The sequence below is a fragment of the Camelus ferus genome, chromosome X (assembly GCF_009834535.1).
Source record: "Camelus ferus isolate YT-003-E chromosome X, BCGSAC_Cfer_1.0, whole genome shotgun sequence".
Taxonomy (NCBI): Eukaryota; Metazoa; Chordata; class Mammalia; order Artiodactyla; family Camelidae; genus Camelus; species Camelus ferus.
The window spans coordinates 11333333-11352526 of record NC_045732.1 but is presented as its reverse complement, the minus strand read 5'-3'; the positions used below and the strand labels follow the sequence as shown (position 1 = coordinate 11352526).

The 19194-nt window shown below is 46.0% G+C and overlaps 1 protein-coding gene and 1 long non-coding RNA gene across 3 annotated transcripts in view; both read right to left on the bottom strand.

Annotated features, from left to right (window-relative positions):
• Positions 1-3004, bottom strand: part of SHROOM2 (shroom family member 2) — a 113485-nt gene extending 110481 nt beyond the window's left edge. The window contains exon 1 of the mRNA XM_032475859.1: positions 2642-3004. Within this exon, the coding sequence (XP_032331750.1) occupies positions 2642-2806 (165 nt within the window). The 5' untranslated portion in view covers positions 2807-3004. The remainder of the gene's footprint in view (positions 1-2641) is intronic.
• Positions 3005-13678: 10674 nt separating this feature from the next.
• The window catches only part of LOC116661810, a 38197-nt gene continuing 32681 nt past the window's right edge, over positions 13679-19194 (bottom strand). Inside the window, exons 6-7 of one of the 2 annotated variants that reach the window (XR_004317769.1) lie at positions 14643-14891; positions 13679-14491 (exon numbers count right to left, since the gene is read on the bottom strand). This is a non-coding gene — a long non-coding RNA (uncharacterized LOC116661810). The remainder of the gene's footprint in view (positions 14492-14642; positions 14892-19194) is intronic. The other variant, XR_004317768.1, reaches the window with a different exon arrangement.

Genomic DNA, 19194 nt, shown 5'->3' with positions numbered 1-19194 from the left:
TCCCTTGGTCTTAGCTGTTTCATCTCTAAAATGGGCTAACAAACTCCATCGGGAGATCAGGGATTGAACCAGCCTTGTTCTTGGCATCATTTGCAGTTCTAAGATGTACACACTCCCCGGAAGCTCTCAAACCAGACACTCATCATCATAAAAAGGGTGTATCTTCTTGCACTGGATCAGGTTTCTTCCAAGTCAGATTCTGTTAGAAATGATCTGTATAATCTCTCAGGGCTCTAATATGTAACTATTTAATTACAAGGGGTTTTTTTAATGCAAAAAAAAAACTATTAGAAGAACTATTATTTAATGAGCCCTAAAGATTTTTCAATAGCTATTGAGAAAGGAAGATTCACAGCTTGGATTAATCCAAATTCTGGTGGTGGAACAATCCCCCCCAACTCCATCACAACCGACTATTTCCATTATTTAAGTGGTTATAACGGACACGCTTTCCTTCATCCTTTTCCTAATAATGTGACAGTTAATCACCAGCTGTTGGATTGTAAGTAAGCAACATTGATGACTTAATCCAGGAGACAAAACAAGTATGTGAAATACTGCCAATACCATGCAATACAATGTGTGGTTAAGAAACATTCGTGTGCAAGCATGCATGTACGCATGTATAGACAAGTGTGCAGTGGAAATTTAGCACAGACGTCCCAGACTGCCCTGAATCCTCTCCATCCTAAGCAAAGAAACCACAAATCTCCAGTCACATCGAAGCACCTATAAAAACCTAGTAGCAGTTTAACAGAGGGACATACAAGCATCTCAGATAAGAATTGCAAACATTTTTATTTCTGCAGAACCCTGAAGCACCATCTGGAAAGGCAGAGCGTGTACACTGCTGGCAGGCTAGCCACAAAAACTTTCAAAAAAAACCCAAAAAACCTTAGCAACTACTGAGAGCCAAGAAAGGAGCCAAATCAGGGAGAAACTGCCTCCTGTGCTCTGAATAGGCCCTGGTGTGTGTCCGTGGCTTTTCCTGCCCACCTCCTTCAGTTTCGAGAACAGGGCGCTCCTGGACAGGGAGAACAGAAACCGCTAAGAATACACAGGGTTTTTTCAGAACTTGGAGTACACAGAAAGGAGGCACTTTCCCTTTCTTCAGCTTCTGGTAAAACAACTGAATTTTGGAGATTATGGTCTCTTCCAGCTTTCTTATACTGTGTAAATCTAAAAAGCAAGCCTTAAAAAAAAAAAAAGAAAAAGCAAGCCTTCACCTCAAATAATGTTTTACAACTAACTCCATCGGCTATAAAGGCAAGTCCAAGGAAGACAGATTGAATTGTGTGTGTGTCCTTCTTTAAAAGAAATACATGAAATACTAAAGGTGTAATTTACCTGATATCTTTCAAACTTTTACCAGCAGAAATGCCCTATTAAAAAAGCACAGACTGATACGCTTTCATACACACATATACAGAAAGTCCCCTTCCTGCACAAGTTGTTTACACTATGACTGTCCCCCAACTTTTCAAAGAATACAGTTCATTACTGGGTTGCACACTGGTGAAATTTGTAATAATGACAGCCTCTTTTCCCAGTTCAACATAAACACAGTGCACACCTAAACAAGCCTCTCCTCAAAGTCTCTAGTTTTATAAATATAAAAATGAGAGAAAACAAAGAATAGAGAAGTTTGGTGTCTCATTTGCTATCTGGACAACAAAGCCACACCACTTTCCAAATTCAATCCTGGCAGAGCGGGTTAGGAGTCACTATTTCTTCTCGCAGTGGTGAAGCAGGAAAGCAGAGAAAGCCAGTAAGTCACCTTCAAACGCTTCTAGGAGCCAAGAATTTTTGCATTTTAAAGGGAACTTTGTCCCCAGGAATGGTGTGGCCCAGACCTTCCCAGAGAAACTGACCAATAGACAGTTTTAACTAGAAGAAAACAGGACGATTGGTTTGCTTTTTGTGTGTTTTTACAGGTTGATACAGGTTCAGATGGTAAGTTTCAAGATGGGTTTTCTGTTTTGAGAGAAATGAATTCAGTTCTAAAGTAACTCCCTACACACACCCCCCACATTCCTTATGAGACAGACTAGGAACTCATTACTGGAGATAAAATCCCACTTTTATAAAGGACGCTGAAAAGTTTCAGTATGTTTTTGCAGGTATCTGGAGTGCTGCGGACCTCGGGCTGGAAGCCCGAAGTCAGTAAATATTAATGGGCTTTAGGGAATCCAGAAGCTAGGCTGGCGGCAGCGGCAGCTGCTAGTCTGGGCTTCTTATAATGATAAGAGGTGCAGGTCCAAGGGGTACATAAAGAAGGACGCGGAGAAGCAAACAGGTGGGGACGGGTCTGTTCACCCCCCGCTCCATTCCTCCCCGACCTCTAGGCAGGCTAACAGGCCCGGAGGGGGAGGGGAAGGGACCTGGAACAGGAGCCATTTAAACTCTGAGCGGCGCTGGGAGCCAGCAAGACTGGGAAACAACACAAGCGGCCAAGGTGGCGCCCGGACCACACACCTATACGTGTCCCTGTGCCCACGTCCCCACAGGTGGCCCGGCCAGACGTGCGTCCCGGGTCCAGGGGCGCGACGGGGCGCGCCTTCCAATGCTCCTATCCCCGACGAGTCCCCTGCCCCCCAGCCACCTCCAGGCTGTCACCGTGCGGATCCCGGGCATGCCTTACCTTGGTGATGACCAGAGGCTCGCCGTGCTCGCGGCCGCCCTTCAGGGTGAAGCCCCACGGGGCGCCGCCGCTCAGCTGCACCTCCACCAGGCGCCCGCCATCGGCCGCCCGCGCCTCGGCCTCCGCCAGGCGCTCCGGCCGCGCACGGGGCTCGACGCCCTCCATGGCGCGGGGCTCGGGGAGAGGAGGCGGCGCGGCCGCTCAGGCCCCCAAGGCCGCCCGACCCGCGCCCATGCACTCCGGGGAGCCCAGGCCGGCCGAGGGCGAGGGAGGCTCCCGGCGCCCCCGCCGCCGCCGGCCTCGGGCGAACTTACGCTGCAACTTGGGAGGAAAGTGCCGGCCCGGGGCAGGGAGGGAGCCGGGAGGAACGGGCGGCAGGGCGCCCGGGGGAGGGCGGGCCCCAGAGGGGGCGGGCCGGCCGGCCGGCCGGCCGGCGGGGAGTGGGCGGGGGCGGGGAGCGGCGAGGCCGGGCGCGCGCTCTGGGGCTCGCGCCGCTCTGGGGCAGGGGGCGGGGCGCGCGCTCGGGCTCCCGCGAGTTGCCCGGAGGGTGGGAGGGCGGGGGGAGGCGCGCGCTCCGGGACCCGCGCGGCCGCCGAGGGTGGGAGGAGCGGAGAGAGGCGCGAGGGCCGGGGACGCGCGCCCGGGGCTCCCCAGGTTGCCTCGAGGCTGGGACCGCGCGCCGGACCTCTAGCCGCGCGCCAAGGGCAGGGGGCTGGGGGCCGGCGCTGGCTGGGGGCAGCCGGGGTCGCGCGCGCGGTATGAGGGGCGCGACCCGCGGGGCCAGGGGACGGCGGCGTCCGCGGCTCGAGCGAGGTCCGGCCTTTCCTCCCGCTCGGGCCCTGAGCGACCCTTGGAGGCTCGGGGCGCCTCCGCCCGCTGCCCCGGAGGCCGAGGCGTGGCAGGTGAGGCGGCGGAAGCGCCCACGCAGGGTGGGCCGGGGCGAGGCGGGCCGGGCGGTGACCGGAGCCCCCGGTCCCCTCCATCTTGGGACGCGCGGACGTCCGGCGCCCCCGCCTTTGTTCCCGCGGCCGCCGGGCGGTGGGCGGCCGCGCAGGTGAGGCCGGAAGCGTCGCAGGAGTCCCTGCGCCGGCCTGTTCCCGCGCCGACCGACCCACTCTGCCCTCAGCCCCGGGATCCGGATGGCGGGTCCCGGGAGCCCAATGCGCGCGCCCACACTCCCCCTGCGGTGCAGCCCGAGCGACGCGAAGGGGCGCCCCCGCAGCCCGGCCTGAGCGCTGGCTCCCCGGAGGGTGCTCGGAAGTCCGCGCCGGAGGAGGAGGACACTTGAACTATTCCCGTGAGGACCGCCCATCCTCCCACTCCTGCCCTCGTGCAGCGCCCGGCGCTGATAGGGAGTAGCCCCTGTTGGCTCTTCCTGTAGTTACAGCTCAGGGAGTCTTGGGGTTCAAACCCTGCTCTCACCTTTATAGAATTGCACCATGAGGATTTGGTGTCCTATGTATTACTGTTATGTAGATGAACGCTGGTGAACACCCGATTCCTCAAAGAAGCTTCATGCAGGTGATGATGTTGGAAGTAGGAGGCAAAGACAAGCCGGGAGGGCACTGAACAGAGTTAGAGGACCCTGGGTCCTTGTCCGTAGTGCCAGAAGAGGAATCTCCACAGTAGTCCTAGTTTCTTTAGCGGTCAAGTGAGCGATTTGCACTCTACGGTCTGCATTGTATGGCTGATCTTTTAACTTCTTACCCAGACAATTGAAGTGAATGCAAGATCCCCTTGGCCCCAGTCACAGCCCTGGGCAGGGCTTACTGACCTACAAATAATGCCAAGCTACATGTCCAGAATGCCTCTAGTTAAAGGAATGAGATTTTTCCTTTGTAAACAAAGAATTAAGGAAGGTGCCAGTAAGAGTCAATCTCTAGTGTACCTTGGCTGTGGTGGTTACACAGATTTGCACAGATTGATTAAATTACACAGAACTAAATACCCACACACATGCATATATAAGCTTGGTGGATTCTATCAATGTTAATATTCTGGTTGTGATACTGTGCTAAATTTTATTAGATGTTACCCTTGGGAGAGGCCAGATGCAAGATGCAAAGGAAGCCCTGTATTATTTCTTACACGTGATTCTATAATTATCTCCAGATAGAAAATTCAAAGAGTGGATGTAAAAAAAATAATAAAAGTAGATGGTCAAGCAAAAGATAAAGGACCATATATAAATGCACCTAGAGTTTCTGGAAGTCTCCTATCCTACAACAGTGCTCCCTCCCAACCAAAGCTGGTACTGACTTAACTCTTAGTTATCTCCTGGGGCTGACACTTAGACCACTAGACTCTACAAGCGTGAAATCACGGTCTCTATAAATCACAGCCAAACCCATCTTTCACATTTTATGTTCACTGTATAATCAGTGTCAGATCATCCATCTGCCATTTGAAAGGGTTATAGCAGCACTTTTTGAACTTAGGTGTAAATTTACCTTCATCCTTACTAAACGTCATTTTGCTGAATTTTCTTTTTTTTTTTTTTTTTTTTTTATCTTCACGTTAGGCATCCCTTCCAGCTTAGCATCCTTTGAATATTTATAAAGCTGCTGTCTACATGGACATTAACAAAGATGCTGAAAGGGACTGGACCGAGACTTGTGTGGCCTGCTGTGAGATATGCCCTCCTCTCAGCCCCTCAAACATCTTTCATCAGCATGCTTGGGATTATATAGTTGAGCACATCTACCTGTGCCACTGTCACACCTGGATTTCTGTATCATGCCTCACATATCATTACAAGACTGTCGAACAATCATCTTATGAAAATACCACTATCTTTTGACTGAAAGGCATAGCCCCAGTTTATCAATCTTGCAGCCCTTTTGGAAGAATTTAGTATGACATTGAACCAGTGTGGACTTGTAGTGGTGACAGCTTTCTTTTCTAAGAACTCACAACTCAGCCAGAATTTCCAAGAGTAGACTGTCAGCATCGAGCTTTCATTCTTTTGGAAAGCCTGGACCACTTTTGTTCTGTGGAGCTTCTTGCTTCTTGGACATTCATCTGCATTACTCAGGAGACACAAGGGTGAGCATATACCCTTCTGGACCTCAGAGCATAACCTGTGAGCATCCACACCTAAGCATTCAGTAGCCTTTCCATGTGCATGTGTTCCACCTTTTTGAGTCTGAGGCTAATTTCCTGTAATAGAGCAGAGACAGTGAAATGAAAGGGAGTTCTGCTGTCACTTTATCAGAAGGTACTGAATTCATCAACAAAAGGCAAACAACCAACTTTCACAGATTTAATCAATAGCTAATCCTCTCTCTGAAACAGAGCTCAAATTATTTTAGTTTTTTTGTTGTTGTTGTTGTTCTAACAAGGATTTATAATTATAAAATGTAATGGAGGATGGAGTTCCAAAATACTGCTTTTACCTTTCAAATTATAGGGTTAAGTACCTTTCAGTTAGTCAGGTCAGCCTTTCCAAAACACCTTTTAATGGGGTATTTTTCAAAAGGCAGTTTTAGCCATTTCCTGCCTGACTCACTGTGTACCCGAGTTGGGGTCCCTATGATTCAGCAAGTGAGTTGACTTCCCTTTTAGATATTTAGGTACTTGACCACCTGTTGAGAATCCCTTGATCTTCAAACACCAATCACCAAACAGGAAAGAGTCTGAAACCATCAGTGAGAAAGCTTTGCCTATAAAACTGGATTCTCACTTAGGTCTGAATTCTAACTCCTTGACCTTTAGAACATGTTCTTTAAAATATTACGTATATGAACAGCCAAGTTTCCTGCTGGTAACTAGAAGAAACTAAATGGTGGCTAACTCCCTCACACAAAAATAAACTCAAAATGGCTCAAAGATTTAAACATAAGACACTATAAATCTCCTAGAAGAAAATATAGGCAAAACATTTTCTGAGCATAAATCTTAGCAGTGTTTTCCTACGGCAGTCTATAGAGGCAATAGAAATAAAAGCAAAAATAAACAAATGGGACCTAATTAGACTTATAAGCTTTTGCACAGCAAAGGAAACAATAAGCAAAACAAACAGACACCAACAGAATGGAAGAAAATATTTGCAAGTATTTTCTGACTGACAAGGGGTTAATTTCCAGAATACACAAACAGCTTATACAACTTAATAACAAATAAACAAAAAACCCAATCCAAAAATGGGCAGAAGACCTAAACAAGCAATTCTCCGATGAAGACATACAAATGGCCAATAGGCACATGAAAATGCTCAGTATTGCTAATTATCAGAAAAATGCAAAGCAAAATGACAATGAGGTATCACCTCACACTGGTCAGAATGGGTATCATTCAAAAGTCCACAAACGATAAATGCTGGAGTGTGGAGAAAAGGGAACCCTCCTACACTGTTTGTGGGAATGCAGTTTAGTGCAGCCATTATGGAAAACAGTGTGGAGATTCCTCAAAAAAAAGACTTACCCTATGATCCAGCAATCCCACTCCTGGGCATACATCTGGAGGGAACTCTAATTTGAAAAGATACATGCACCCCAATGTTCATAGCAGCACTATTCTCAATAGCCAAGACATGGAAACAACCTAAATGTCCATCAACAGATGACTGGATAAAGAAGTTGTGGTACACATATACAATGGAATACTACTGAGCCATAAAAAAGAATAAAATAATACCATTTGCAGCAACATGGATGGACCTGGAGATCATCATTCTAAACAAAGTAAGCCAGAAAGAGAAAGAAAAATACCATATGATATCACTTATATGTGCAATCTTTTTTAAAAGACACAAATGAACCTATTTACAAAACAGACACAGACTCATAGAGAACAAACGTGTGGTTACAGAGGGGAAAGGGAGTGGCAAGAGATAAACTGGGAGTTAGGGATTTGCAGATACTAACTACTATATATAAAATAGATAAACAAGAAATTTCTTCTGTCTAGCACAGGGAACTATATTCAATATCCTATAGTAACCTATAATGAAAAGGAATATGAGAATGAATATGTGTATGTATATGACTGAAACATGATGCTGTACACTAGAAATTGAAACACTGTAAACTGACTATACATCGATAAATATTTTTAAAATGAAAATTAATAAAGTGAAAAAATGATGGTTAAACACACACACACACATATGAAACCATACCTAACTATTCAAATCAGGGGTACTTAGAGAGTACTTAGCTGAGGCTACTATTGTAAAAATTTTTATATTTTAAAGTACAGTTTTAGAAAGCCATTGGCTATTTTTCAGTTTTTTGGTTTTTTAATAAAGTGTCCAATGAGCATCTATTTCTTGAGCACTTTTTACTTGTCCAATACCAGAGAGGGCTTGTGAAGGAATGTAAAAGATGCAGGAAATATGAAACATTAACTCTGGCTGTGAAGAAAAAATCAGGAACCACTATGAGACAATTAAAGCACATTAAGGGCAAAACAGCTTTTAACTGCAAAAGTTTCAGCAGGAGAAAAATCGAAGTAGAGAAGAGAAGAAAAAACAGATTCACAAAACCATAGGTGAAACTAAAAAAAAAAAAAAAAAAAATCTTTTATCGTGGAAGCTTTAGGCAGACACAAAAATAGAACTCTTTTGTTTCATCCCCGTCCACTTTTTTTTTTTTTCTGAAGCATTTCAAAGCACATCCAGGACAGACCGACTGAGCTATTATCTTGATGGCTGAGAGGAAGTGGGGGTGACCTTTCATCAGTGCTTCAACGTGAGCGAAGGCATGTTCTTTGTGGGGAAGTTGAATGCGTCAGGACTAAGAAGTAGAGTCTTGTGGATCAGTCCAGAAGTCCCCCAGTCTCATTCATTTTGAATCTGAGTCTCCACTCCCAGCTCCCAGGGGCTGTGTGTATCCTGGAGGCTGGAGTCCGTCCAGAACAACTCCTGGGTTCCTGGCGGAAGTAACTTGACTTGATAAATGGAATTTGGGACTGAAGAACAGGTGAAGGCAGGCAATAATGAGTTTTATTTGGGCAGGGTGAATTTGAGTTGCCTTTGGGGGATATGTTCATTTCCTAGGGCTGTTGTAACAAAGTATGAGCAACTACTTAAAACAAGAGAACCCTTTCCCTTTGGGAGGCCTGAAGTCTGGTATGAAGGTGTCCGCAGGGTCTGGAGGCTCTAGGGGAGAATCTGTTCCTTGTCCCTTCCAGCTTCTGGGGTCTACTGGCACTCCTGGTCTGTGGCAGCAGGACTCCGGTCTCTGCCTCTGTGGTCAACAGCATCCTCTTCCACCTGGGTCCCACCTCCCTCTGTCGCTTTCCCATAAGGACACTTGTGATGCCCTAAAGGCCCTCCTAGAGAATCAAGGGTCATCTCTTCACCCTTAATTTAATCACATCTGCAAAGACCCTTTTACCAACTATAGTAACGATTACAGGTTGCGGAGATTAGCACCGGTCATCTTTGGGGAACACTAGTCAGCTTACTGCAGACATGGAAATCACTCTAAGGTGTTCAAGACAATGAATGGGACTTCTCCTGTGAGTGTGGGGAACCCTGGTAGCCCCACAGCTCACACTGGTTGTTCTAACTGCTCTCACAAGGAGCAGCAGAACAGACTAGTTATTTGCCGACCCCAGGTGGTGCCTGGGGAAGCCTGGTCCCACCTCAAGCCTGGTGAGGACTGCTCCAAGGGCAGCTGTCAGGAAAATTTGGGATGCTATGGGCAGAGGACCTAAATAGACAATTTTCCAAGGAAGACAGACAGATGGCCAAAAGGCATGTGAAAATATGCTCACCATAGCTAATTGTCAGAGAAATGCAAATCAAAACCACAATGAGATATCACCTCACACCAGTCACAGTGGCCATCATCAAAAAGTCTACAAATAAGAAATGCTGGAGAGGGTATGGAGAAAAGAGAACCCTCCTACACTGTTGGTGGGAACGTAGTTTGGTGCAGTTATGGAAAACAGGATGGAGATGCCTCAAAAAACTAAAAATAGAGCTACCATATGATCCAGCAATCCCACTCCTAGACATATATCCAGACAAAAACAAAAAGTCTAAATCAGAAAGATATGTGCACCCTAGTGTTCAAAGCAGGATTATTTACAATAGCCAAGACATGAAAACAACCTAAGTGCCCATCAACAGACATTCAGCTTAAGAAGATGTGGCATATATACACAATGGAATACAACTCAGCCATTAAAAAGAAGGAAATATTGCCATTTGCAGCAACATGGATGGACCCAGAGATTATGATACTAAGTGAAGTAAGTCAGACAAAGACAGACAATATCACATGATATCACTTATATGTGGAATCTTTAAAAATGACACAAATGAACTTATTTCCAAAACAGAAACAGATTCACAGACATAGAAAACAAACTTATGGTTACCAAGGGGAAAAGAGGAGGGTGGAGGGGTACATTTGGAATTTGGGATTAGCAGATACTAACTACTGTATATAAAACAGATAAACAACAAGGTCCTACTGTATAGCACAGGGAACTATATTCAATATCTTGTAGTAACTTACGGTGAAAAAGAATATGAAAACGAATATATGTATTTTCATGTATGACTGAAGCATTGTGCTGTGCAGCAGAAATTGACACAACATTGTAAACTGACTGTATTTCAATAAAAAAATACAAAAGAATCTTGTAATAACTTATGGAAAATAACCTTTATACATATATGTATATGTATATAGTTCCCTGTGCTATACAGAAGAAATTTTTATATATATATAAATTTATATATATAATAACATTAAAAAAACTTTTATATATATATATACACATACCTGAATCACTTGGTTGTACATCTGAAGCTAACACAGTACTGTAAATCAACTACACTTCAATTTAAAAAGATTTGGGATGCCTACAAAAGAGAGATCTGTATCTTGTTTTCAGGTTGCGTTTCAGGGAATAGGCTGTCTGCGCCAACAGGGGCAGAGGGCAGAAACAGCTAGCCCGACAGCAACAGGGCTGAGCAGTGGGCTGACTCTCCAGGACACTTGAAAATGTCACTTCATATCAAACTATCCTGAAATTTTTTGGCTTAAAACCACAAATGCAGGCCTGACCCAGGCTTTCTGCTCAGGTTAAGGGAGCCCCATTCCCTGTCATCCCAGCAAGGATTTGGAATGGCGGTGACTTCTTTGCCAGAGAGAAAACACTTTCACCTGGGGAATGAGTTGTAGAGGAGAAAAATCATCTGTTGTCACTGCTGTCCTGCAGATCTAACCTGGGACTCAGGATCTCAGGGGCGGCTTTAGGATTTGTTCTCTCTCCCTGGAGTCTCTGGTACTAGGTGGGCTCCTCTGCTTGAAGAAGAAAGAAGCCCAGGGCTCTCAGAGGCACCAGAAGCTTAACCTCTGCTTCAAAATTCAAAATTAGGGAGACTTGATGGAGGGAAGGAGGAAGGAAAGGCAGGATTAAAAAGCAGCCCCCTGCCAGGGCCAAGTCCACTCCCTGCCCCCGCTGCGGTGACCCTCAGCTGAGGTCAAGGGCCAGAGATCAGAGCTCTTCCCGGGGCAGGGCTTGGGGCTCCTGACAGAACAGGAGTGGTGAGGCCAGCCTGGCAGCCGTACCTTCATTTGTAGCACTGTATTTGGGGAATATCTTTTTCAAATCTTGAACACCTTCTAGGACCCAGCTCGCTTGTAAGTTGGGGATAGATTGGCCAACTAAATCATGGCATAAAAACGGGTCCCATATATCATCCAGGTTGTTCTAGTGAAAACCAGCACAAACAATTTCCAAGCAGCAAAAAATGACCTTGCACTGGAGATTTCGGTGACACATCCTTGAACATATTGGTCTTCCCAAATGCAAGATGAACTTTCTGCTCCTTCACTACGGTATCATTTGCGTGGTTATGCAATGAATGCCTTTCTAGCTTCAAATACCACATTTTGAGGGGGAAAAAAAACAATAAAGATATTTATACAAGGCTTCCATGGACTTGACCTTCTAACGAGCTCCCCTGACGATGCTGAGTTTGTGCTTTCATTTGAGAGCACACTTTAAGAACCACGGAATAAAACGACAGCCAGGAGGGTCTGGACACTGTGGGGGCTCAATAAAATTTGAGATTTGCAAAAATTAACCACTATATATAAAAATAGATTTTAAAAATTTCTTCTGTATAGCACAGGGAACTATATTCAATATCTGAATATAATGAAAAAGAATATGAAAATGAATATATGCATATATATGCATGACTGGGACATTATGCTGTACACCAGAAACTGACACATTGTAACTGACTGTACTTCATTAAAAAAAAAAAAAAGGTTATTCTGTCCTCTCCCTCTCACCCACAACACAATCACTAGCGCACACACAAGGAGAAAGGGACCAACCGTCTGTACATCCTTAGAGCTGAAATAACTCAGGTGCTGCGTGGGAAGGAGGGGCCCTGGAAACGGAAGCGACTCACTTCTTTAGTGTTGGAGGGCTGCTGATTCGGGTGCTGGAAATGCCTTCACTGGCCGCTGGCCAAAATATTTGTTTCAATTCAATCTATTTGAACTTCAAGGAATGTAGAAGTATTTGACTAGCAGTAGAAATAACAGGAAGTAACCGAGGACGGCTGTCTGAAAGGTGGCAGAATTTTTACGACAACCGAGAGATTTCTCCCAGGCACAGACAGCAGCTTTCTAAAAATTTAATTAAGTATGATACGTCTTTACTTTTGCCAATTACATTTGTAGAAGGCCTGCAGGAACTATTGTGTTACTGTATTTTAAAAGCTACATTTTATTTTATGTTGGAATAATTTTAGATTTACAAAAGAGTTGCAAAGATAATACAGAAAGAGCTTGCATACCCATTACCTGATTTCCCTGAACACATCTTTCATAACTATGCTTTTTTTGTCAAAACTCCGAAAGGAACATCAGTACGTTACTAGTAACTAAGCTCCCGACTTCACTGACTCTATTTGGATTTCCCGTCTGTGCACCAATGTCCCAGGACCGCTCATTGCATTTAGTTGTCACATCTCCTTAGCCTCCTCTGGTCTGTGATCTTTCTTTGTTTTTCATGGCGTGGACAGCCTTGAGGAGCACTGGTCATGTATTTCACAGAAAGCTCCCCAATGTGGGCTTGTCTGACTTTTTTCTCATGACTAGACTGGGTTATGGATTTGGGGAGGAACACGCCGAGGTGAAGTAGCCCCCTCAGCACACCACATCGGGGGTACTTGACATCCACATGGCTTGTTACTGGCATCAGTCGCCTTGACCTCAAGGGTAAGGTAGTGGCTGCCAGGTTTCTCACCGTTACCCAGAAAAATTTCCTTTTCCTGACTGACTCTGCTTTTTTTTTTTTGGAAGGAGGGGGCAGTAATTAGCTTTATTTATTTATTGTTTTATTTTTTTAATGGAGGCACTGAGGACTGAACCCAGGACATCATGCATGCTAAGCACGCGCTCTGCCACTGAGCTTTGCCCTCCCCCGACCTGACTCTTCTAACATGGCCAGCTTTATGATTCAAAGGTATTCTGTGGGAAGTCACTTTGATTCAGTGGTGGCCACCAAGTTCATAACTGGCCAGGCTGTCCCTGAGACCGGATGGAGATGCTCGAGTCACGATGCTTAATGATGCTTAAATCACATTAAGTGATTTAAAGCACTACAGAGAAAGGGGGGAATGTGGGTACCTGGACGCATGCAGGGTGGGATGCAGCGGAGGGGAAGGGCCACATTACCTTAATCTTGAGTTCCCGGGTGAGCAGGTGCCTCTCTCTGCCTCGGCAGCCTGCCCTGCTGCCCGTGCGGTCAGGAGCACCACAACTGCCAGTGAGCGAGGGGCTCAGCAGCAGAAGGTGCCTGCAGTCCAGGCCGCCTGACGGCTGGGCGACCTCAGGGCAAGCTCGCCTGGCCGCAGGTGTAGCTTGCTGGCCAACAGGCCCAGCAACGTGGGCGCTTGCTGTGTTTGTCAGGCAGAGGTGAGTGGCCAGGCTGTGTGTCCCCAGTGATGGCCAACTTACGACCTCACCAATGTTGAGGTCCTGATCCTGCAGTCCCTTTGTGTCTCTGCGCAGCGCCCATATGCTCTGCTTACTTAGACGTCTCATGTGTCTCATGAGCTGCTTGCTTCTTCAGAGCTTCTCATGTTTTCTAAAGTAGAATCAAATAATCTAGCAAATCTAGCAAATACAAAATGACAGAAGCCCATACATATTTCTTACTTTATTATTATTTTGGTGTGCTTAGTTTGACACAAAAGACCAATTACAGCCCAGGGGCCAGCTGTCTGGTTTTGTAAATAAAGCTTTATTGGTACAACGCCACACCCATCTGTTTACCTTCTGCCTGTGGCTGCTCTGGGGCCCCCACAGCAGTGCTGGGTGATCGCAACAGACTGTGAGGCTTGCAAAGGCTAAAATATGGAGCCTCTTAATAAGTTGCCTGATCCGTGTCATAGACTAAAGAACTGTCACAGGTTTGAGAGATTGGGGCTGTGGACCGGGTTTACTCGAGACGTTCAACCATGAGCAATGCAGACTCAAAGACTTGGGGGGAAGAGCTATCATGTTTAAACCATCAGGTCCCCCCTCCCCAGGAATGAAGGACCCACACTTTCTCCGTGAGTGCCTTTCAGTCCCTCTGATACTGAGCTGTCGTCTGGTGCGTGTACCAGACAAACATTTCTGTGGTGCGCACGGCCAGCTGCACGCCAGCTTGTGTTACGCACCGCCACGTGGTAGTTCTCACCGCAAGCCAAGCCCTTGAGGTTACTGTGGATTTCCTGTTCCCTGCTCAGGGCCCCTGAAGTACCCGTGAAGCAGTCACTTCAAAATCAACCGAAGTCTGTGGTTAACGAGTGGATTTAGTCCTTTTTGTGAGGTATCTGAGACTGGACAGTCTGGTATGCGTGGGGACTCCAGAGGATACAGCCTGCCCAGAAATAATCATTCCATTTCACTGTATTAGTATAGTGTGCACAAAAAGAAACATAATATGTAAACAAAGCTTGAAACACGTAACATGTATACATGCCTGTCCATCTGTTCGCCTCACCCCGCCCCCCACATACACACTCACTCACTTCCTTGAAAGTGCAAGGATGGCATCAAATTCAACTTGCTGCCTCCAGCTTCTCAAAAGTGTTGCTTCCAGGTGGTGTGTGGCGAAAGTGCTTTCCTCGGTCTGACCAGGTTGTAGACACGTTGACAGGGAAATGAGCCCCCAGTTCCCCTCCGGTGCTTACAGTGTAATCCTCCTGGGTTTGATTCTCTCTGCCACCTCCGTGACCCTGGACAAGTTTCCTCGCCTCTTCTGGTCCCTTATGCATAAACTAGAGATAAAAAGATGGGTGGATGGGAGTATTAAGCATGACTTCAAGTATCTAATGCTGCCAACGCATGGAAGGCAGTGGGGTAATAATATTCAGATTAATTTAGTTTCCTCCTTCTTCTCAGAACACAAACCCCGCCCTCTCCTTCCCTCTTCTGGTCTCACCTCTTCCCAGGCTGAGACCACGTAGCTGACAGACTCACTCTCTGACCACTGCAGAGATGAAGTCGTACTTTTCCGCATTATTTTTCAACCCATCAGTTTCTGTTGCTTCTTCAGAGGAGAGGACGAGATTCCTTCAGAAGCCAAGACTCTCGTGTTTTGTTCGGGGAGGTCGATCCCCGACAAAAACCACAAATCAGACTCTCGGGGTTCTAAGCCCCGGTTCAAACCCCATTCATCATGTGAAATATTTGCAGAGCTGCTGAATTCTCCAGGGGACAGAAACGGGGCTCAATGCCAAGATACAAGCCACAGCAAAACGTTTTATCCTCTTAAAGCCCTGTAACTAACCTGGAGTAGTTCTGTCCACTCCACAGGGTAAAACCCAGCAAATTCAATTCTGAAAAGAGAGGACAGCAGATGTTTTCTGTACTCCAGCCGTGTCAGCCTTGCACCCCATTAACATACTCACTCACCCCCAACATGCAGCCTGGGACCACCTCAGGTGGCAGGAACTCACTACGCCAGTGATCTCAGGAAGCCTGGGGGGCCAGACGTGCCTGGGAGTTTAAGTGCCCACCCCAGAGGCAGCCCTTCCTGGCTGACAGACAGGGGTGGACACTGCAGCTCCCTCGCCCCAGCACACAACCTTGAGAGCAGCTGTGGTGGACAGACCCTAAGATGCGTCCTCCATGAGCCCCACCTGCTGGAGTTCTCTCTCTGTGTATCCCCTTCCACTGCTTGTGGGCAGGACCTGTGACTCGCCTCTAACCAAAAGGATGCGGCAAAGGTGATGAGTTACCAGTCCAGTGATTAGGTTACAAAGATTGGGACGTCTGTCTTTGCAGCAGAATCCTTCCTGCTGGCTTTCACAAGCTGACCCGCATGTTGTAAGCTGCCCTGTGGGGAGGACCAGGTGGCAAGGAACGCAAGGTGGCCTCTGGCCAATAGCCTGTGCAGAACGGAAACTCACCAATAAACGTCTAAGTTTAGAAGTGAATCCTTCCTCACTCACACCCTCAGATGAGACCCAGCCCTGGTCAACATCTTAACTGCAGCCATTGAGAGACCCTGTGATGGGAGACTCAGCCAAAGGGTGCCTGGACTCCCGAGCCACCGTAACTGTGAGAAAATAAAGTGTGATTTCTAGTCTGGCATGTCAGGAGTTAGCACTCACCACTTCATCCTAACAAGTAAAAAGTGGAAGAAGCTGAAAAGTCAACAATTCTTCTTAGATCCGTCAGGGAAGTGAGGTCACAGCACAAGCCATTGTCCCCCAAATTGAAGAGACAGTCAGGCAGATGCAGAGAACCACAACTTACAAAATATGTGTGTGTACACTTTTAGAGCCGCTACAAGACAGCAGATGTATGTAAAAGAGTCTGCTTTTAATTGGCTTTGAATGTTTGTCCATTGACCTCAAATACATGGCTGAGCACTGGGTTTCAAAATCACTACATTCCTTTTTTGGGTGCTGGAAATTTTCATTCAGCACAAAACCTTTTTCTCCTTTTTTGTTGCAGGGACCAAATGTCATCATACAGGATATGTCTTCTAAAACAGTGTATAATCAGGTGGGACTGTCTGCGATTCCATAGGTTAGTTGGAGGGTACCAAGATGCTCCCCAGTGCGAAAAGACATTCAGTAGGAGTTTGTCACAGCCCTTGCCTCTTCTTTTGTCTAGGCCAGGGTGAACTCTAATTTTCAACCTGAGAAGATTGCCAGAACATTCTCTCTCTCTCAACACAATGTCGCTTTTGTTGTCTCTCCCCGAGTCCTTATCTGGCCTCTTCCTCTTCCATTTGCTTCCTTTTCTTCCCAGCATCCTGACTTCTGTCCCAAGTAAGTCCCTGGTGGGGGAGGGTACAGCTCAGTAGTAGAGCTCATGCTTAGCATGCACAAGGTCCTGGTTCAATCCCCAGCACCTCCATTAAAAAAAACAAAAAACAAAACACAAAAGCAAAAAACAACCAGGTTAGTCCCTGGGGGGTGGGGCACAAAAAAACAACCAACCAAGTGAGTCCCAAACATCTGTCACTCACCAGGGCCTCCAGACCTAGAGGGAGACATTGCTCACCCCTCCTCACCCCTCCTCCAGCCCTGCGTCTCATCATTTGCTCTTAGAGTGGCTCTTGGGATGCTGATCATCTTCTCTGCATCTCTTTTGAATTAATCCCTCCCCAAGTTTCAGCATGGCCTGGATGTCCCTTTCTTTTTCAGGTTGAGATACAAGTTCTACCACCTTTGCTGTTCAAAGTAGGAACAAAGCAATAGAAATAAAAGCAAAAGTATGTAAATGGGACCTAAGTAAACTCATAAGCTTTTGCACAGCAATGGAAACTATAAACAAAACAAAGAGACACCCTACGGACTGGGAGAAAATATTTGCAAATGATGCGACTGACAAGGGCTTAATTTCCAGAATATACAAACAGCTCATACAACTTAATAACAAAAAAACAAACAACTCAATCCAAATATGGGGAGAAGACCTCAACAAGTATTTCTCTAATGAAGATGTGCAAATGGCCAATAGGCACATGAAAAAATGCTCATGTTAGCAGAGAAATGCAAATCATATCTACAACGAGGTATCACTTCATACCAGTCAGAATGACCATCACTTCAAAAGTTCACAAAAGATAAATGCTGGAGAGGGTGTGGAGTAAAGGGAACCCTCCTGCATTGCTGGTGGGAATGTAGTTTGGTGCAGCCACTATGGAAAACAGTGTGGAGATTCCTTAAAAAACTAAAAATTGACTTACCCTATGATCTAGCAATCCCACTCCTGGGCATATATCTGGAGGAAACTCTAATTTAAAAAGATACATGTGCCCCAATGGTTATAGCAGCATTATTTACAATAGCCAAGACATGGAAGCAACCTAAATGTCCATCAACAAATGACTGGATAAAGAAGGTGTGGTGTGTATACACACACACACACACACACACACACACACACACACACACACACACACACACACACACACACACAATGGAATACTACTCAGCCATAAAAAAGAATGAAATAATGGCATTTGCAGCAACATGGATGGACCTAGGGATTGTCATTCTAAGTGAAGTAAGCCAGACAGAGAAAGAAAAATACTATATGATATCACTCATATGTGGAATCTAAAAAACGACACTAATGAACTTATTTACAAAACAGAAACAAACTCACAGACATAGAAAACAAACTCACGGTTATGGGGGGGAAGGGGTGAGAAGGGATAAATTGGGAGCTCGAGATTTGCAGATACACACTACTGTATAAGAAATAGATAAACAGCAAGTTTCTTCTGTATAGCACAGGGAACTATATTCAGTGTCTTATAGTAACCCTATAATGAAAAGAATATGAAAAGGAATATACATATGTACATGCATGACTGAAACATTATGCTGTACACCAGAAATTGACACATTGTAAACTGACCAAACTGCAATTTTTTTAATTGAAAAAAAAAAAAAAAAAAGCATTGACCAGCATAATCTGCATCTCCTGGGAGCTTGCTAGAAATGCAGTCTCAGGCCCCACCCCAAACTTCCTGAATCTGAATCTGAATCTGAATCTTCTCAGGGAGAGCTGCTCAGGTGGGACTGGCAGGCTAATTGTGATTTGTGGGCGATGGGGCATTTCCAGGGCACTAAAGTCCTGGTGGCCCAGACTGCGAAAACACAACATGGAATCTAGGTGCTAGACTGGGAGCAAGGAGGGCCGAGGGTGGATGCAAAACTGAACTTCATAGACTTAAAGGCCCCGAGCGTTACTGGACACATACCTCAATGCCCGTGCTCCCCTGACCCTGGCTCGGCAGTCACTGTGTATTTTTCTCATCCGCAGTCCTTCCAAATGTTCCCACCTCCAAGTGTGCATGTGAGTGTGTGTGTGTGTGCACTTTACCTGTTTACTTTTTTGCATACTGTAACTGCACTGTCACAAAAAATTCTGTCATCTCAGTGTTATTTCTCATACTGGTTTCAAGCTGTTTTACTTTAATGACAGTTAATAAATGCAATCTTTTCTGTCCTTCTGCAAGTTTGCTCTGAGACCCATCTGTAGCATAACATCTGAACTGATGGCCCAGGAATCGTCATTTGTAACAATTTCCTCCCCAAGCTAATGCTGACCGCT